A 20,416-nucleotide genomic window follows, 5' to 3' on the forward strand; every position below is an offset into this window, starting at 1 on the left:
TGATATATTATTCAGTTACCATGGCAACGTGGAATTAAGAAGCAGGCAATGCTTATTCTTGATGATTAACGAAGGAAATGCGTGGAATATGAAGTTGTTTGTACATAAAGAGGTTTTCTTTATTAATTTCTATTTACTGCATTTGTAGTTTAAATCAAGGCTAATTGTATACTATTGTAACAGAAAATAAAGATACATTTTGAATGTACATTGTATATTTGTAGCACGTTGCATTTATTTATTTCATTATTTTTGACTCTGTGGATTTCGTAATATCCGAGGTTTATATTGAAATATATGTTGAAGACATTTAGCACTGGCGACTGGCCAGAAAATCTTGTCAAAAATAGATTTAGCAAATATAGCCCAAATGTTCTTAATGTCTATTTTCGATTCGATCTATAAAGAATTAACAAATCGCGAATGGATAAAACTTTATTTTGATTCATTTGAGTATATCAGTAATGGGCGATTTTTTTTTCGAAATATCGTAAAAGTTAGAATAAATTCCGTGGTTATTCTAATCGAATGAAAATTCAAAATGTGAAAAGGGCTCTCCATTCAATGTATACCTGATAAATATCACTTTAATTGGTTATATAGATATTATGTATAAACTGATTTGTCAAAATTGCAAAAAAAAAAACGGAATAAAAACATGAAAAAGAACAGACATGAACATTTCTAGACAAAAATAGGTAGAACAATTGTATCTTGAAAGATAGGGATACGTTCCGAATAATTTAGGTCTTGCGTTCATCGTCGTCAGACGTTTTTCACACACATACACTCACCCACATTCAAATCGATCGAGCACCAGAATTTGTAACTGATGACATGGGTTATTCCCCTTCGAAGTAGCTCTTTAGCAGCCGTTGGTAAGAAATAATTCCGTAAACCTTTGACCCAAACTTCCTGCATAGCAAATTAGCGGCAAGTGCTTGGCAGCAGTGTCAACGAATGGTGGAACGAGAGTGAAAAATTACTGAAAATGTCGACAACTTACAAGGAAAGCATGTCTTACCACAAACCGCCTGCATAGTGAATGTTCCGTTAAGTGAAACCAAAGAACAAGGGGTATGAATGGCGCGAAGTGGATCCGAATCACTATTTAAAAAGAACACAAAATTAGAAAGTTATTTGAAGCGAAATCTCACAGACGAAGCTTTTGAGCGTGTACGAGCATACGAATCATGTATAGTTGTTTCCGAAAAAGAAAACAAAGCGTTCAAATATGTGATCCTGGGTGATGAATCCATATATCTTACAGAAAACCCCCCTAAAAATCTTCAGGAAAGTGTGCACTTAAAAGATATCGTCGCCGTTGAATTGGTAAGTCAAGACTAGTGAGCAGGTGTTGTTCAATTGTCTTTGGATCTTTTGTTATCTATTGGTTAGGTCTGGACATATGTTAAGGCCTTCGCCTTAAGGTAAATACAAGTTGATCAAAGTCACATTGTTCTTCAACGTCAACTATTTATATGTATCTCTTTACTGTTTAAATGCATCAAGTAATGCAAACTGTAGAAAAAAATGTTTTGATTAGTGATATTTCAGTCATTACTCATTTTAAGTCACTAAACTCTGTTATCCTCCGAGAATTTACTTTGTCTATTTCCGTGTTAACTATATAAACATTTTTGATAGACAAGACTGAATACCAGTAATCTTATACTTGTGTGCACCTAATATAATGCACACTATATATGTACAGTGTGTAATCAAGCTCCAATGAATTTGGGGACAGATGTGTTAATAGTAATTAGACCATGAAATATTTGTGTTGAAATCCTTATTGCTGCCAATTCTCTCAACATTTAAATGAATGTATTTACCTGATAGCAATAACAAGTGAACCGATTTTATTTATCAGTACCTGAAACAGTAATTGTCCAATTATTAGCTATAACCACCTGAGTCCAAATTGTTCTGATTACCTTTTCACAATTGTCGAAGACCATGACAAAAACTAAAATTGTGAAAAAATGATCAGAACAATGCAGACTATATATATGTGTCAGACTATCATAACTGACTGTCAGCTCACCTTTAAGTTGAAGATATATAATTGTATTGTTGTAAGTTGACAAACTTGTAATCTATTATCAAATCAATATCTATTAATCTTAAAGTTCAATTGCTGAACTTAGTTTTTACTATTTGTAACCAAAGAAGAACTACCAAGTGTATTATCTAAATATTTTATGACTTTGTCAGTATGGAACTTGTTAACTTATCATTAGTGTATTTCTACGTTGAAGTTAAATTAATTATGTCAATTGTGACATCTTTTTATTTTGATGACCCCACAATTATCTTGTGTTTAATTGCAGCTAAATGGACATTAAATTAAACCTCAGATAAGTCAAGAATCAAAATTTTAAATGCAATAAAATTAGATGAGTTGTGTGTTATTTGGATGGTATCAATTTTTCCTTTTAAACCACTTTTTCAAAACCAAAAGGTCAAGGATTTTTTTGTTGGGACTGTAGCATGCTGGAATGATGGACTGCTAAGTCTGTTCAAATGAATGATTTTCACCCACTTTGAAGATCACTAGGGTCAAATGCATTCAAATAATGCAACAGTAGAATGATGAGGAAAGGCTGACAAAGTGAATGCCATTTATTTTCTTTCAATATCACAGCCCAGGATTAAAATATCTTTAAGAACTTTGAACTTCTTTTCAATAACCAATAGATGTGGGTCTTGACATTGATGCATGCTTCAAGAAGGTTTTCAAATTTTGCAGAAATTATAAGTACATGTAAGTCTTGGTGGAGTTTTCTATGTAAGCTGCAGAACAGATGAGTGACTAATTCAGAAATATTGGACCTCTTCTTTTATGAGCTGTAGGCCTACTGATATATGATTTCAGGGTTTAGCATTATTTTACAAAAACTACCACTATGATTTCAAGACATAATTTTATAAAAAAATATATATATATTGAATTTGTAAGAAATTGTCAGAATATGATCATGACTTGTAAACTGAATTTTTAAAAAGCTGTCACTTTAAGACCATTGAAAAATACAAACTCATACATAAATTTATGGTTTAACTACAGTGTACATTGAGAAATCTTTAACTCTTAGAAAGTTTACTTTTTATAGTTAAAAAATATTGATAACAGTTGGATAGATCTCAAATGACATGACCTTTCATGAGAAATTTTATTCAAATTTAGGTTATAGTTTAGGACGCAACGAACCATTCAAATGCTGTTTAAGTTTAGTGTAGAAAGTCAAGGATTATGTATGATCTATCAGAGCAAACTTTGAAATGATCACACCTTCCAATATTGTCATTTTTTAAATTGGGACGGTGGTTTGGAAATGTTTTGATCTAGTCACTGTATTAAAAGCATGATTTGATATTCCTGAAGTAACTTGAGCAGGTGAAGTTATAGCATGGTTTTAGTAATCTTAACAATAATAGTGATACCAGAAGGTAATAGGTATTGGTAGTCAATAGATAAAGGAACAGTAAAACACGTATATGATACTGGTGTCATTCTACTGTGGCAAAAACACTTAGTACCAATTGAGACCTATTAGTGACTGTCAGCTAACCCTCTATATATATGTTCTATTACAGGTGAACCAATATTTATTCAGTACCATATACACATGTACTGATATACCTGTATACTGCTGGCGTTTATGGACAACTTGACTGCTAGTATTTAATTTCTCCAATACATTAAGCTTTTTCATAAGATTGTCCTGGACCAGCCAAACCCATATTTCTTAAACACACACATATATTTACCAGTAAAGTATTTATTTGTAATGTATGTGTAATATTGAACACTTGTTGTATATTTTATACTGCGCAAGAAAAACAAACAACTATGTAAATATTAGCTCAATGAATACCCTTTTTTGACTGACGGTGTTCAGAATGGGACAATAGTCAGTTGAAGACATCATGTGTGGGATCAGATCATGTACCACTCATTACCACAATCCAGTATTTTAAAAATCCTTTTAACTACAGACTGACCTGCTGTAGTAAAGGCCAAGGGAGTTAATCTACAGAGTTCAACTGGTAGACGCACAGGATCACAAAACTGATATGTTCAAAGTTCTTCCTTCAAGTATTGCAATGTGTCTTTTGTTGACTGACTGTCTTATTGTTTTATCTGCATGTTCTATAAATGTAAAGGTATTTATCTAATTGTACAAACAGTCATTTTTGGGACTCAAATATTTGAGTCCTGGACCCATACTTTTCCTGTGGGACTCTATCAAACTTTGAGCATCCACTATATATGTCTTTGTAACTGGACTCACCAAAAAATTGGAAATAGTACTCTCGACTCACAAGAAAAATCCTACAAAAATGACTGACACTTATTTTTAGATCAAGGTCTAAATTTAAGTCTCTAGATTAAATCACATGTAAATCAAGATAACCACCTGTACAGTACAGGACATTTCCAAAAAAAAACAAAAAAAAAAAAAAGCAAAATATTCTAAACCTCTGAATTTTAATCTATTTGAAGATCATTAATTGTTGTAAACAGACTGAACTTTAAAATAGACAATGGATATTATAGCATTATTTAGACATTTGTTAATTATAGCTTTTCCTATGGCAGTCAAAACTTTGGCAAGAAATATAATTGTATGGCTTTGTTCTTCTTAAACCGTGTCTTGATAGCTTCTCACTCTGATTTTAGTCTTTAAAAGTTGCAGGCATTATTTTCATCATATGCACTTGTGTTTTTTGATAACATATATTTCTCTTTGACAATCTTTTTCACAGTCTTCAGCTCTTGTTGTTTTTAGTTTGTTTTAACATCTCACCCAGAGTCTTGTTACTTTCGTTTTTCAGTCTGTTTTTTTAAAACTTGGTACATTGTGTCTTTGATCATATTGCCATAAAGCATTTATTTCTTAATATCCATATTCTTTTATGTTATAAATGCATATTGACACAATATATTGAATTTTATTCAAGCATATGTTATGCCAATATTCATATATGTATATACATATTCATTGTATGTATCAAACTCAGGTGTAATTACGACAGTCATTCAAATCTGAATAGATGACTCTTATGAACTTTAACACTCCCTGAAAGTCTACTAATTGAAAGAATTTTTTTTTATTTTAATATTCCCGATTTTACCGTAGTATCTCATTGCATTATAATAATAATAAGAAATTGTGTTTATGGAAAGAACTGTAGATTACATTTTGTACATTGTATAACTAACTAAAGTGTTGGGAATCATCTGATAAATCAGTCAGTCAGTTTATCAAATGTTTTCCAAAATCATGATTGATTGATAATTGATTAATCTCCAGATAGAATATTTTGGCCTGTTTATAGTATCCATTATGATGTATATAGTTCTGACCAGAACAGTTTTGTTCTAAGACATCTTGTCCACCAATTTCTTTCAAAAAGTTAGAGAATTAAGTAGTTGTTTTACCATATGAAGTTTATATTTAACTCATGTGACTCATCCAGTTAATAACAAAACTGGCTATAGAAGACATATTTCTTGAAAATGGACACAATGGATGAAAAATATCAAAATCGATTGACATCAGAGTTTTTCTGAATTATCAATTATCATTAGCCTAAAATTGAACTTTAAAAAATTAAGCTGTATGATTACTGTATTGTGTTCTATACATGATATGCAAGGAATTGTAACTGTTTTTATAAATAACATTACACAATGTTTGCTTGAAATGTGTTAACATTAAAATTGATGGTACTTTTACCTTGCTTAAGTTTCACATTATTGTGATCATTTCAGCTTCATTTAGTTTATTGCAAAACTGTGCTTGGACTGAAAATTCTAATTAACTATTTTTGTCAATGTGCACTTCCATCAGGATCAAATTTCAAATGTGTGCAGATAAACCATGGCCTATATCAACAGATCAACAATTGCCTTTTGATAGTGTAATTCTCTAAAATAAAATGCATTACGACTGAATGTCCTGTTTACCCAGGATACACATAACAGCAGTGTGATTTCATTAGGAAAACATTTAATTAAATACTGGTAGTTTACAGCATATTGGTATCTGTTAATAATCTCACTTCTTTTATTAGTTGTTGTGAGCTATTTTCAAGAGAAAAAATTAAAAATTGATCAAGTCATTTTCGTTCTGCTCAATGAACAACATGTAGTTTAGTGACACCCGGATATAGCTGTGGCTTCATATGGATTCCATGTCACACTCTGACAGAATAGATAAAAGAAAATGAAGATAAATATTGTTGGTGTCGTTATGGTAATCTGTGTAAATGTCACGACAGCCATTAGATCAATTGGCTGAATCTGTCTGTATTCATTGGTGTAAATGCCGACATTCAATAGAGGTATCCTGCATGAAAATTAAAATGACAACATATAAGTCATTTTATATTTCCCATGTGCTTACAACGTTATTGATTTGAGGAAGCTGTGAACTAGATAGCGGAATATTTGATTTCTGAGGGTGTCACATTTCATATTTGTACACATTTGTGAAATGTGATTTTATTTGACATTACTCAGAGAATAAGCGTTCTATTGGCAAATCTTTTCTACCTTCAGTACACCAGAGACTGTGCACAAGAATTGATTCCTTATTTGAATTTTTCATTTTTGTTTTTTACTATGCAATCTACATTTTATACTTGTACCCTTCCTTTCTGAAATTTTAGATCCCCTTGCACATTTAGGTGCTAGCATTGTAGAAATTGTGTTTAACTGAACATACTGGTTTACATCTACAATATATAGAAACATCTTTTTAATTTTTGTAACTAAAGTACTTGCTGTGGTGCCAGAATGATACAGCATAGAGAGACTACAAAACTTACAAAGTGACAGATGATACCATTAGATATAGTGTTTCTTATGGGAAGTTACAACCTGTTTGTAGCTTTAGACTTGTCCAAACAGCTGTTGTTGTATAATTTGTATTATTATTTATTCAGTAATAAGACTAGCTCTAGTAAGTCACCAGAGGCAGGCTTATTACAGGACCTTGGTACAGAATGTTTTGCATGTCTTTTTCTGTCAGTGTTCTATATGTGGTTGTCGAGTATGGGCTTAGTTATATGTACTAGCAGCAAAAATGAAACGCAAGTTCGGTTTTTGTATTATAACTTTTATACACGTGGACGAATTTAATTCAATTTGACACAGAGCTACTTCTGTTCACTGTGAAAATGGTCTTCAGTTAAAATTTAGCTGGCCGTGACCACGTTTGACACTGCCTGCTTTCAGCACTATATGTGCTGGTAAATTATTACAAATCAAACATTGGGGCAGTACAGACTAGCTTCACAGCATTTCTTTTTGAAGTGATTGTAGAACGAAATGCAGTGATTTAGTGAAATCCATAGGGGTAGGGCTGTTGCTCTGATAATCCAGGGACATTCACAATGTCATGTAGCCCAGCATTATGGGATACATGAGACAACAGTATTGAGTGACCATCCCAGGAGTGAATGACCGTGCATTATATTGTGATGTCAAGATAGAGGTATTGCACCAACCTGATTGATTTCATATGGCAACAGAGACAGCACGTCAATTTGTTGGCACTGATGGTTGGACATTGGGTCCAAGAACAGTTAGATATTGGTTGGGGGAGTTCTATTTAAGAGTGCTAATGTATGGGCATGGATATCACAAGGCATGAAAACACCTCTTGTGGTTATTCCTGCCAATCTTACAGCAGCAACATATCAGGATCTTATCTTGAGACCACACATCCTTCCTCCTATCCATCAACATTGCCTTACGTTGCAGCTGGACAATGCGAAATCCCATGTTGCTAGGGTTTGATGCGACTTTCTGGCTCAAAACAATGTCCCAGTTCTTGATTGGCCACAATACAGTCCAGATTTGTCACCAATCAAGCATTTGTGGGACAAGCTGGACACGAAGGTTAGGAAGTGCGTCGACGTCCCATATAACGTCGCTCAACCCACGCAAGTCATATTCAGTAATGGAATAATATCCCTCAAATAAAAATAAAAACTGTGATGGGGTTAAGTAGAGTCAGTGACTGAAGCCAGGGGAGGGTACATACGGTACTGTCTTGGATCAGGAAACAGTGTAAGGTACCCTTGTTTTAACACCTTTTATGCAAACGCCATCTGTGATAGGACAACAAAAATCATCAAAATGATAAAGTATTGAGAAACCCAAACAATAAACTAATCGTCAGTGAATCATGTAAAATAATAACTATCGAAAATAAACTTTGGTTCCCTTTTTCCGCTAGTATATGTTGCCAGACGAAAACCATACATACAAATACTAAGTTAGTATTAAATACTTGGACAATAATGCATCCATTTGAAATTTACTTTTTTGTATTGTATTTCTAAATACATTTATGGTACATGCCAATATATGCACATTGCAAAAGCGTTAAAGTTGAATCAGTTGGAACTTTTTCATTGTTTAGATTCCTACAGGACACATAATTCAAAGCCTTATATAGCAAACACACTAAATGTCATTCTAATATATTTTAAAATATAGTAATTACATTTATTTGATTCCACTACTGCATTTTCTAGAGTACAGGTGTCCTTTATACTAGTAACCTTGACAGTGTCTGTACCGTGACTGGTACAAAGTCAATCACATGCAATGAACTGTGTTAAAAAAAAACCTCATTTTCAACAGCTGCAGTTGAAGGCTTTCTTTTATACAACGTACTTGAATACAGTTGCTTTACCTGGAGAGGTAAAACACATAACTTCTCTTCGAGAAACTATTCCATTCCCTTAATTGCAATACAAAAAAATGTTTTTCAAAAGGATTTTGCAATCACTGTTTGAATAACCAAGTGAGTGTTAAAGTAGCCTCTAGGCAACTCGTTATAATAATTAACATTCAAAATTTTCAAATGTGAGGCAAAGTATTTTTCATTATTTATGATTTTTTGTTTGTAATTTCCCTAGAAATTTGGTTCAGATAAATTAATACCTGCCGTAGATATAAGGTATAATGAATACTGTAACTCAAGGGACATTCTTTATAATTTCATGGTTGTGTAATAGAGATAATTAGCTACATATTTTGATAAACATCTGATCAGATATTGATTATCGACAAACAGCAAGATGTATGGCAAAGTTTATATCAATTATGTATTGCACCCTCTTAAACATTTTACTTTGAAGTGGAGTATATTTGACACATGGCAGTTTATATTTTAAACTCATGTCGAGGCAGTTCTGCAGTAGCTCAAAATGAAATTGGTTGCATCAGGGTCGTAAAATCATCAGTTCAAACACAAACACCTACAGATAGGTACATATATATAAAAGTCGCTAAATCTTTAGAAACACATCATTTTTGCTGACTTTACATCTACCAAATGGTTTTTTGCTTTGTAGGTTGAGGTTAAGGGGTTTTAAAAGGACTCTATCACTAGGGGATCTGATGATGTATGTTATATATACATAGACTTGATGGCACAGTTGAGGATAATTATCTTTTAGAATTTACCTAGACCATTTGTAACAACAAATCAGGATGTTTCTTTTTGTTATTTTGTTACCATGGAGATACTATATAACTATATATACCTACTGGTATAATTAGGGAAGCCCTCATTAGATTGTTGTCAGGTTGCCATGGAAGTGTAAATAGTATCACCGTGGTAATAGTGATAGTTATTATGACCTGAGTAGCAGGTGATCCTGACAGTTTTTTTAGATATTGATCAACGATGGACAGAAATAGATTCTGAGATGTCAATATAATTAATGACGTCTATTTCTATCTGTGGTCATGGATGCTTCAACAATCTAAAGTAAAAGGCTTGATGTATATTTAAACTTTGTAACAACAATTTTTGTACAGTGTAATAGGAATTGAATATAGTAGATTGTCAAAAATAAAGAATAAATGTTCTGTGTTAGGAAATTTTAAGTTTTATCAAAATTTTTAACTTGGGTTGTACTGGAGCTGATATATGTGACATCTATATAAATATGTAAGATATGAATCTATGTACTGTATATGTATAAGGACTTAAAGTACATTATTATCAACATGCTAGAATGATATTCTCAATAACTTGTTTTTGTAATTGTGTTTGGATGTCATAGTCGTAATTTTAATTTTCTGTTCCCTGATGTATATTTAAGATTAAATTTACATTTGTTTGAAAGAAAATCATCATATGTTTTATTCCTTTCTGCAGGTAAATGATTTCCCAGAATTCCTCAGTGGAGAAGAAAGAGAGAATACTCAACATTTGGCCGTAACATTTTGGACAACCGAAGGTGGTAAAAGGAGATCTTTAAGAAAGGGACGCAAATCTCCACGATTAGGTTCTGTATCAGATCTCCATGGCGATCGGTCAAATGCATCAACACCCCTTGGTTATATTTCCTCACAGGAAAGTACAAACTGGTCAGAAGACTATGGCTATGCAACTCAGAGCATGTCGAGTTTGCAAGTCAGTCGTCCAGACAGCCGTGGGTCCGTTGGATCAAACGGTAAACCGAGTGGTATCAAGAAGAAAAAGAATCGTTTAGTGCTAGGTGACAGTAATGATGAAACACTGCTGAAATCTCTCAAGGAAGAAATGGAGGAGGAGGATTTAGAAGACATCGAAGAAAACAATGGTCTATCCAACTCCTTTTCCTCCTCCCTACAGCGGACATCTTCCAATAAAAAGCGAGAATTACCTGATCCTACGAATACAAAAAATGTATTTACGAATAGGGATAGTGACCAGTCTAGTCAAAGAGGAGTCGGTGGAGAGAATTTAAGTCTGTCTGGGTCAGTAAGATCTAATCGCCCCCTCCCACAGATGGTCCCTAAAACTGCTTTTGAAAATCTTACCTCCCCACCATCTCAAACTATAATAAACGGTACTAATGAGGAAAAATCAGCTGTTAATATAGGTGAAGACCATAGTAACGATACAAGGGTTATTGGCACTGTGGAAGTTGATGATGAAAAGCCAACTTTCTGTTGCTCAACACTTAACTGTTTCAAAAACAAAAAAAATCTTATTTTTCCATTCTGTAGTAAAAAAGATACAGCACTTGAAGAAAGTGTAAAAAGTGCTAATATGCTGGACAGTAAAGAAGTTCAATATCCTGAAAAAATCCCCCTTCCTGATATTACACTGGATACTAGTTCGCAGGAGATTTCGGCTTTAGGGTCAAAGGGTCAAAGGGGTTCTGTTCCATCCTTGCATGAAGCCACCCGTTCCCGTCGTTCCTCTATCACCAGTAACCTGCGACCTCCGTCGCGGTCCGGTACACCTGCACTGGAAAGCGAGCCAACCTTCACTAGAAGTGTCAGGTAGGTGGTTCCTTTTCACACTTGTCACTCGTAGGGTTTGGTTGGCTCTCTAGGACTTTGTTTATGATCACTCCAATCATGATCAAAGCAACTATTAGTAAACACATATGCACCACACTTTTGTCATTTTAAACACCAGTCTTGTGAATTAAGGGGTGAATTCCCCTTTAGAATTATAAATTTTCATTAAGTAAACTTTATAAGTACACAAAACAGACATTTAAATACGTCTAAGCTGTAGCTATTTCTAAAATATTTCAATGTATAAACAGTGATGCCTTTTTTATTTTGAGAAATCAGTCATTTTCTTTGATCCTAATAATTAGATAAATCTCTCTATTGGCTTTCAAGCTCCCGTGTTCATGATTTTCCAGCATTTACGGATGGACTTGGAACATAAGCTAGATCTCTTAATTACATGAAAAGTACATGATGTATAGGTAGATATCTAGTATCAGATTACAATTACGACTAATTTGCTGTATCAGATGATGTAGTGATCAAACTTCATTAATTATATACACTATGGTAGTAATTATAATACAATCTTTCAACCGGAAATTCACTCAACATTGGCTTTTGTTGTATAAACAAAGGGCTAATAACTTTGATAAGTTTAAGGTAATTTTTGATAAAATAGTGATAAATTTCTCCCGTTAAAATCAAAATACCTTATTTATTGGTCCAGTTTTAAGAGATGACTTAAGCACATGTATTGCCCATCAATTTGTTGTTATAAAGTTATGTGTGATTGCACAGTCTAAAGATGTACAGTTAATGACTGACTGAACTTAAGTAAAATTATTATAATGATATGCAGATTTGTTGACAATTTTAGATATATCTGTTTATATGTAATTATGTGAACAAAGAAAAACTTAATGTAACATCCTTAGACATGATGTAAAGTCATGCTGATGTATTAAGTCACAGTTGGTGTGACAAAGTCCGAAGTTCAAGGCAAAAATAATGATACATGATCATCACCATTTTTTACCTATGTATGGCTTCGCATTGTTGATGCAATACTCCTTCTCGGTATCAGTCATGTACAGTATCAAGCTTTTGTCCTTGAAATGAACTTTTCCTAAAATAGTGTTAAATACAAGATTGGAACTAGTCCTCTTTAAACTTTGAAAATCTGTGATATTATCAAGCAAGACTTTTAATCATCAGTTAGATCACTTTCTAGCGCTCAAAATAAAGTTTCATGTTTTCTTTCTATTGAACACAAGATATGTTTAACTATTGTTTCCAAGTATATAGCAATAAGCTTCGTCCAGACAACTTTCCGAGATCAAGACATTAGATTTTAATAGCAGTGAAGCTAGATAAAGTCTTACAATCTTTATAAGATAATCAGCAAGTAACAGTTTGTGTCAAAAATGAATTTTAACATAATCTTTATAATTAAGTGTTCAAATTTATGATGATTTTTTACAAAAACTTAGGAGAAACTACAGCTAAACCCCTTAAGAAAACTTTGATATAAGGTACTGTGCATATTTAAATTTGAAAAAGTAGCTTGATTATGTTGCAGATTAGATTATTTCAAGATATTATAGATGTAGATCCAGGTTGACGAGGCAGTTTATATTTTAATTCTTATCTGATATATGATAACAATGCTATAAAAATGACTACAGTGATATAAATTTTGATAAATTCTCGTGGTTCTTTATTTTTAATATCTACCCTTATCAGGAATTTAACTTGTAATACATGGCTCATGAATAGTGAAGATTCTCTCCTACACAATTGTTTCCGTGGGTGTGGTATACCATTTACATTTCGTGTATAGTGTTGAAAAGGAATATTTCACTCTTGATTATTATGCATGTTACGAAAAAACAGCCACGAACATATTCACTATTCTGAATCACCAAATACACAGTATCTATATTGCATGAATATGCATGTTGTATTTATGCAGAATAACCATTAACGATCATTGATGATGAAAATGTCGCCATTCTGATCAATATTTAGGCAAACATGATTTTTGTACAGTCTATCGTAAGATAATTAATTCACTCTGTGTTGAACTTGATTGTGTTTTAATTGTTATTTCCCAGGCTGTTTCACAGAGATTCCACATATCTTGGGTATATAATTATGCAATATAATTTTAAAATCCTTGATACATAAACTCTACTTGGCTTTATTGAGGCTGTTGGTGTCTATTTAGCTCTTTATACTTATCAGTCCCTTCTGCAGACTTTGAATTGATGTAGATTCAATGCATGAACTTCCAGGCCTGATATTTATCATCTATGTATGTAGTTTAATTCCTAGATTAGAGCTATATATAATATCTACTATAGATACATACAGATAATGGCTTTCTGTTCCCTTCTGCATTCTAACATAATTTCGAGAACTCCCACCATCACCTCCATCATATTTATGGGATCAATTATAAATTCTGTAACAGTAATAAATGTCACCATTATTAGTCTTAACACCTACAATATCCCTCAAGACTAAAAATATTGTAATTTAGCTCTACAATAAATGAGCTCATATTAATATTTAGATGAAGTATGTGTATCCAGAATTATATATTATGTAAGCTGTAATAGGAATATTTTATAGTTTCGTGCTGGTATGAAAAAAAAAACTGATTTAATGCCTTTGACTCCTCCCATCATTATCAAGTCAATGGAGTTGAATTTTTGTTCAGTGAGAAACAAAGCCAGCATTTTGCATACAAACATTGAAAAATTAATCATTCGATGATTCATAGACTGATTATCAAAATTTAAAATATTTAGGAAATATGATATCTACATGTACAAATCAATAAAACATCCTTTTTCTGTAGCCTGTGACGAATCTACATTCAGCTGTTAAAACATAACTGTTCTAGGTAAATTAAATGTGTGAAAACTTTTTAGTCCACGGTACCTAATACTTAGTTTGTTAAAGTTGTATCAATAATGTCCGATTGCCAGAAACACCCTGTTAATATAAATCAATGTGACTATTTGATAATGTCTGATTCCCAGAAACACCCTGTTAATATGTAACAATGTGACTATTTGATGATGTCTGATTCCCAGAAACACCCTGTTAATATGTAACAATGTGACTATTTGATGATGTCTGATTCCCAGAAACACCCTTTTAATATAAATCAATGTGACTATTTGATAATGTCTGATTCCCAGAAACACCCTGTTAATATGTAACAATGTGACTATTTGATGATGTCTGATTCCCAGAAACACCCTTTTAATATAAATCAATGTGACTATTTGATGATGTCTGATTCCCAGAAACACCCTGTTAATATGTAACAATGTGATTGTTAAAGGTTTTTACATTGTATTGATTTCACCTTTCATCATCATCATCCACAGTGCCATGACCCAATTCCATTCTTGTTGATGTTGTAATTATTGATGATCAGGATCCCAAAACTTGTAAATACATTTGTACCAATTAATTAATAATTGACAGTTCTGAAGTCCTTTAATTTCATGTGTTTGATCCATGTATTGTTGTCAAGACCAACTTACTATTACCAGTGTTATGTTCTTATCAACTTTTGACTCAGTTTTGACGAAGTTTTAAAAGGCATTGTCTTGCCCTGCTTTTGACATTGTCCTTACAAGTTCTTTTTCCTTTGTCCTGACCTCTGACCTGTAATATTTGGACATTTTGTCCTCACCAGGTTTTGAAATCATCCAGTTTTTGCCATGTTACCATATTCTTCAGACCCTCTTCTGACATATGCTGACCTGTGAGATTTTACATGGTCCTGTCTGGGTGTGACATTGTAATGACCAGTTTTTGTAATGACCTATGAGATTTTACATGGTCCTGTCTGGGTGTGACATTGTAATGACCAGTTTTTGTAATGAACTGTGAGATTTTACATGGTCCTGTCTGGGTGTGACATTGTAATGACCAGTTTTTGTAATGAACTGTGAGATTTTACATGGTCCTGTCTGGGTGTGACATTGTAATGACCAGTTTTTGTAATGAACTGTGAGATTTTACATGGTCCTGTCTGGGTGTGACATTGTAATGACCAGTTTTTGTAATGACCTTTGAGATTTTGACATTGTCTTGCTTAACTGTTGACATCATCCAGAGTAAACGGTTGACATTGTTTTGGCTAATTATTGACAGCATCCTGGTAAACTGTTTACATTGTCCTAGTTAACAATGACATAATCCTGTCTATCTGTTAATTGCCTAGCCAACTGACATTGTCTTGTCTAACTGTTGACATTGACCTGTCTTAAATGTTTATGTTGTCCACACTTAAATGTTGACATTGACCAGTTTTAAATGTTGACGATGTCCTGCTGACTGTTGATGTTGTCCTGGCTGACTGTTGACGTAGTCCTGGCTGACTGTTTTGGCTGTCTTTTTATGACGTTGTCCTGGCTGTCTGATGATGTTGTCCTGGCTGTCTGTTGATGTTGTCCTGGCTGTCTGTTGATTTTGTCCTGGCTGACTGTTGACATTGTCCTGGGTGTCTAAAGATGTTGTCCCGGCTATCTGATGATGTTATCCTGGCTGACTGTTGACATTGTCCTGGCTGACTGATGACGTTGTCCTGGCTGTCTGATGATGTTGTCCTGGCTGACTGATGATGTTGTCCTGGCACATTATCTGGCTTGTGACTGGCAATTTTAATACAGATTTATTGATTTCAGATGTTGTGACTGTTGACGTAGTCCTGGCTGACTTGACGTTGTCTTGGCTGTCTTTTTACATTGACCTGGCTGACTGATGATGTTGTCCTGGCTGACTGTTGATGTTGTCCTGGCTGACTGTTGACATTGTCCTGGCTGACTGATGACGTTGTCCTGGCTGTCTGATGATGTTGTCCTGGCTGACTGATGATGTTGTCCTGGCTGACTGTTGATGTTGTCCTGGCTGACTGTTGACATTGTCCTGGCTGACTGATGATGTTGTCCTAGATGACTGATGACTTGACGTTGTCTTGGCTGTCTTTTTACATTGACCTGGCTGACTGATGATGTTGTCCTGGCTGACTGTTGATGTTGTCCTGGCTGACTGATGACGTTGACGTGACTGACTGTTGACGTTGACGTGACTGACTTATGATGTTGTCCTGACTGACTGTTGACGATGTCCTGACTGACTGTTGACGATGTCCTGACCGAGTTTTGACGTTAACCTGTCTTAAATGTTGATGTTGTCCTTGCCACATTATCCTTGTACTCAATTTGAATACAGATTTATTTATTTCAGTTTGTCACGATATTCTTCTTCTATCTACAATTCCAACCACATACAGTTTCTGTATATTTTTTGTGTTTTTAATATTTTATATCGTTTACTTTGAAGATGATTTTTTTTCTGCTTTTAAGACACTCAGATTGTTACCTTTATCTAGTATATGAATACTCTACTTCTGACAGACATTATCACATACTATGTTACATATCAATTTAGTATTATTAGATCTTTCCTGTAAAATGTCCATCCTTTCACCTTTGGTATCAGAACTTCAATTAACACAGAACAAATTTATCTGCATTGTGTTATCACAGAGGAAAATGTCTTTAAGAGATGCTATTGCCTGTGTCTTTCTACAATTGTTGATGTCAGAATTAATATTTTAGACTCAATGACACACAAGAAGACATTTTTCCCAAAAATTTGCAGCAACCATTTGTTATGTGATAAAGATCTTTAGATGGTCTCTCATTGGTTTCCACATTCTTTGCAATTCTCAACACTTCTTGCAAAATTTAAAGTTTCAATATTAGCTTGCTAAAATAATTCCTTAACTCGGTTCACTAATCTGCTATTAACAGTATTGAAACACTTGATTCCTGCTTTCTATTCTACATTTATTTGCTCTGTAGCATTCTATCTCAGGCACCTTATAGAGTTTGTTTACTCGTTAGTGAACTTCCCAGACTTTGACAATATTTATACCAGAAAGTATAATTTGAATCATTTATCTCAAACGATTTATAAACTTAAAGTTATAATATTAATTTTGTTAATTTAATACTTACATAAAGTTTTGTTTTTTGAAAACTGATTTAGAAATATTCTCAGGGTATTTTGTATTTCAAACACCAGAGTTCTTAGTCGATTGTTTATGTGTTATTGATAAATTAAACATGAAGTAGTGCCATCAAAGCTATAGAATTTTTCTTTTATTATCATCGTTTAGCTTTTATATCATTTATTTTGTTGTGAACTGTTTTCTGGATATGTTACATTATCAGTGCTTTCTCACATTGAGTATATTTTATATAACATACACAAATACCTTTACCAACACATGCTATTTTATCCATCTCTCTAAATGTATTCTTACAATACTTTTTAATTTGTATATTCATGTTAAGAATTTTGATTACGCAAAACATGTAACATGATCAAAATCCAAACTCAAAGTCAATAAAACTAGGGCAAAATTTGATCAAAAGAAATATTTACACAGAAATTCCAGAAAAACATTCACATATAATTGTGTATGTTTCCGGATTGTAGTAAGTTTTGGATTGTCATATTGATTACTGCTTTTTTATATATGAACTTTCCTGCATGTGTTTATGCTTCAAATTTGTATTTTAAAAAATTCAATTTCGTTATTTTTCTCTTTTCATTTGACCAATATCTATCATATATATATATATATTTCTTCTTGATATTATGTCCTATGCTCAATTCAGGATTTCTTTTTCTTTATTAAGATTTCATGTTCAGATAGAATATTTAGAAATTTTTAAGAAAGAGCATATCAGTTTATAAACCATTGAATAGATTTTCAGCGAACTTTCTATAAGAAAAGTTAACATATTGAATGGAAGCCTTTAGTTGTAATTGCATGTATTTCTTTCCTGTGAAATATTTTCTGAATGATATATATATAGAAAATCTCTACCTGTTTGTCTCCTACAGCAGATCATTTGATTACTTCCTGTATATGAGTAAAATGATTTGATTACTTCCTGTTTATGAGTGAAATGATTTTATTACTTCCTGTTTATGAGTGAATGATTTGATTACTTCCTGTTTATGAGTGGAATGATTTGACTGCTTCCTGTATATGATTTTTAATATCATTGTGAATTTCCATGTACATAGCTTCTGCATATATTCTACATTTATCTTTCTATAAGAACCCTTATCTATGAAGTGTACCTTATCTGTATATCTCTTTATCTATATTCCCAGTCTAAGACATCCCTTTGACCCATATTTTAAAAAAATAGATTTAAAAAATGGGTTGAGTAAAGTTGCTATAAGATATTAAAGATGGCTTAACAATAATCAGAGAACCATTGGACTCTTGACAAAGCAGGAAAGAAGGTGTTTAAAACATTTTAAAGTTTTATACATTGTGTAAATGACATTGAAATATAAATTTTTATTTTGTCTTCATTTTTAGCAATTTAGCAAATGCATCATATTCTGATTTGGGAGGTTCTGTTAATGGACTCTCTGCTGTGGGATTGGAAATTCCTGAAAAGCGAAAGACAGTTCTAAATATTTATTTGCTGAATCTACATTCACCCATGTTAATGCTCATCCGAAGTGCCTGGAGTAACTACCTTATTGTGAGTATACATTGATGTATCAGTTCAGACCTAACATGTGACCTGTAGCTAGTCTGCGAATCATCCCAAACATAAACATTACTTTGTCTTCATGTATAATACATGGTATACTGGCAAGATATCAGTAATTTCTGATTAAAAGTTACATTTAGTGTCAATGCTCAGTGAAAGGTATATCACAGATTTATAATAATCTTGTAAAATGTAGTTTATCATATGTATGAGTGAAGGTTACATTGTAGGTTTTCATCTGAGTGAAGGTTACATCATAGATTTACATCTGAGTGAAGGTTACATTACAGGTGTCAGTGTGAATGAAGAGTACATTAATATTGTATGTTTACATTGGAGTTCTTTTGCTTTTTTTTTTTTCATCTTAGTGAAGGGTTCAACGTTGGTTTTAATACGAGTGAAGTGATTTGGTTCAGGATAATTCACAATCGATGCATAAAAAATCTCACATATAACATGTCTATATAAACTGGAGGTCACATTAGTGCTTTGCAGTTAATTGAACATTGATTAGTGAATGAGCAATAGGAACCGATACAAAATGGCTTTCTGATAGACCATTATATACACTGTGTTTAAAGAAGGAATATGATACACTTCTAACACCATTGATAAATCTACAGCCAAGTGACAGGTTTATTTGCACACTCCTAAATCAGATGGTATGTTAGGTAGACTGTGCTATCTTATATTATTTTGACTACCGGTAAACATGAACTAATAGCCCAACAAGTCATTTCTTATTTATTACACAATGTCTACAGGGATTGCTCAGAGACAGAAATGTGAAGAAGTTTATGGGTTTGGCCTTTTGAAAAATACATTTCATTTGACATCAAACAGTTCTGAGTCACAAGGAAATCATTAAAAGCACTGTCTTCTTCATGTTGTCATGACTAAATTTAGATAAAACAAGTATATACTTAGCTGTCCTATACAACAGGACAAAAGTCCAAGTATTGCTAATATAATATATACAGAAACAGAAATAATGCTGTTTTAAGGCTCACGTGTACATGGGCACACAGGTTGGAAAGTTTGTTATATTTATCATAAATAGTTGAATTTGGATTAGATTTTTTAAAAGGTGTGGGGTTTCAGTTGTATCAGAAAAAGATGGTAATGTTGGAGTAATATTAAAATGTTTTTGTATCATTAGAATTAATTTACTGATGTCAAGTGCTTGTGTACTGAAAATGATGATCAACCTAAAATATGTTTATAGCTTGTTCAGACTGTGTAAGCCACCCTTATCTTAGAGGATTGATTTTGAACTGTCTATCTTTTGACTTCATGAGTTATACTGCTACCTAAGTGTGTCTGCTGAAAAGGCCATATAAATCATGTATTAGGAATATTGGCAGAATAAGATTAATTGGCTCACCATTCCAGAATATATTGACATGTGGTTTCAAAATTAGTCATACAACTCGTACTGAAGACACGGAATCATGGAAAGTGTATTTAACATCATCCTAGCCTTTACATTGTATCTAAAGTATTGTACTGATGAGAGTATGTTTATCTATAAGGA

General features: G+C 33.0%; 1 protein-coding gene across 1 annotated transcript in view; it reads left to right on the forward strand.

The window, feature by feature from the left end:
- Nucleotides 1-1,083: 1,083 nt before the first annotated feature.
- Nucleotides 1,084-20,416, forward strand: part of LOC132549299 (uncharacterized protein C12orf56-like) — a 38,777-nt gene continuing 19,444 nt past the window's right edge. The window contains exons 1-4 of the mRNA XM_060213221.1: nt 1,084-1,332; nt 10,194-11,308; nt 13,384-13,413; nt 18,702-18,870. Of these exons, the coding sequence (XP_060069204.1) occupies nt 1,084-1,332; nt 10,194-11,308; nt 13,384-13,413; nt 18,702-18,870 (1,563 nt within the window). The remainder of the gene's footprint in view (nt 1,333-10,193; nt 11,309-13,383; nt 13,414-18,701; nt 18,871-20,416) is intronic.

Source organism: Ylistrum balloti, unplaced genomic scaffold, assembly GCF_031769215.1.
Source record: "Ylistrum balloti isolate Yb309-2 unplaced genomic scaffold, AGI_CSIRO_Ybal_v1 Utg370052, whole genome shotgun sequence".
Classification (NCBI taxonomy): domain Eukaryota; kingdom Metazoa; phylum Mollusca; class Bivalvia; order Pectinida; family Pectinidae; genus Ylistrum; species Ylistrum balloti.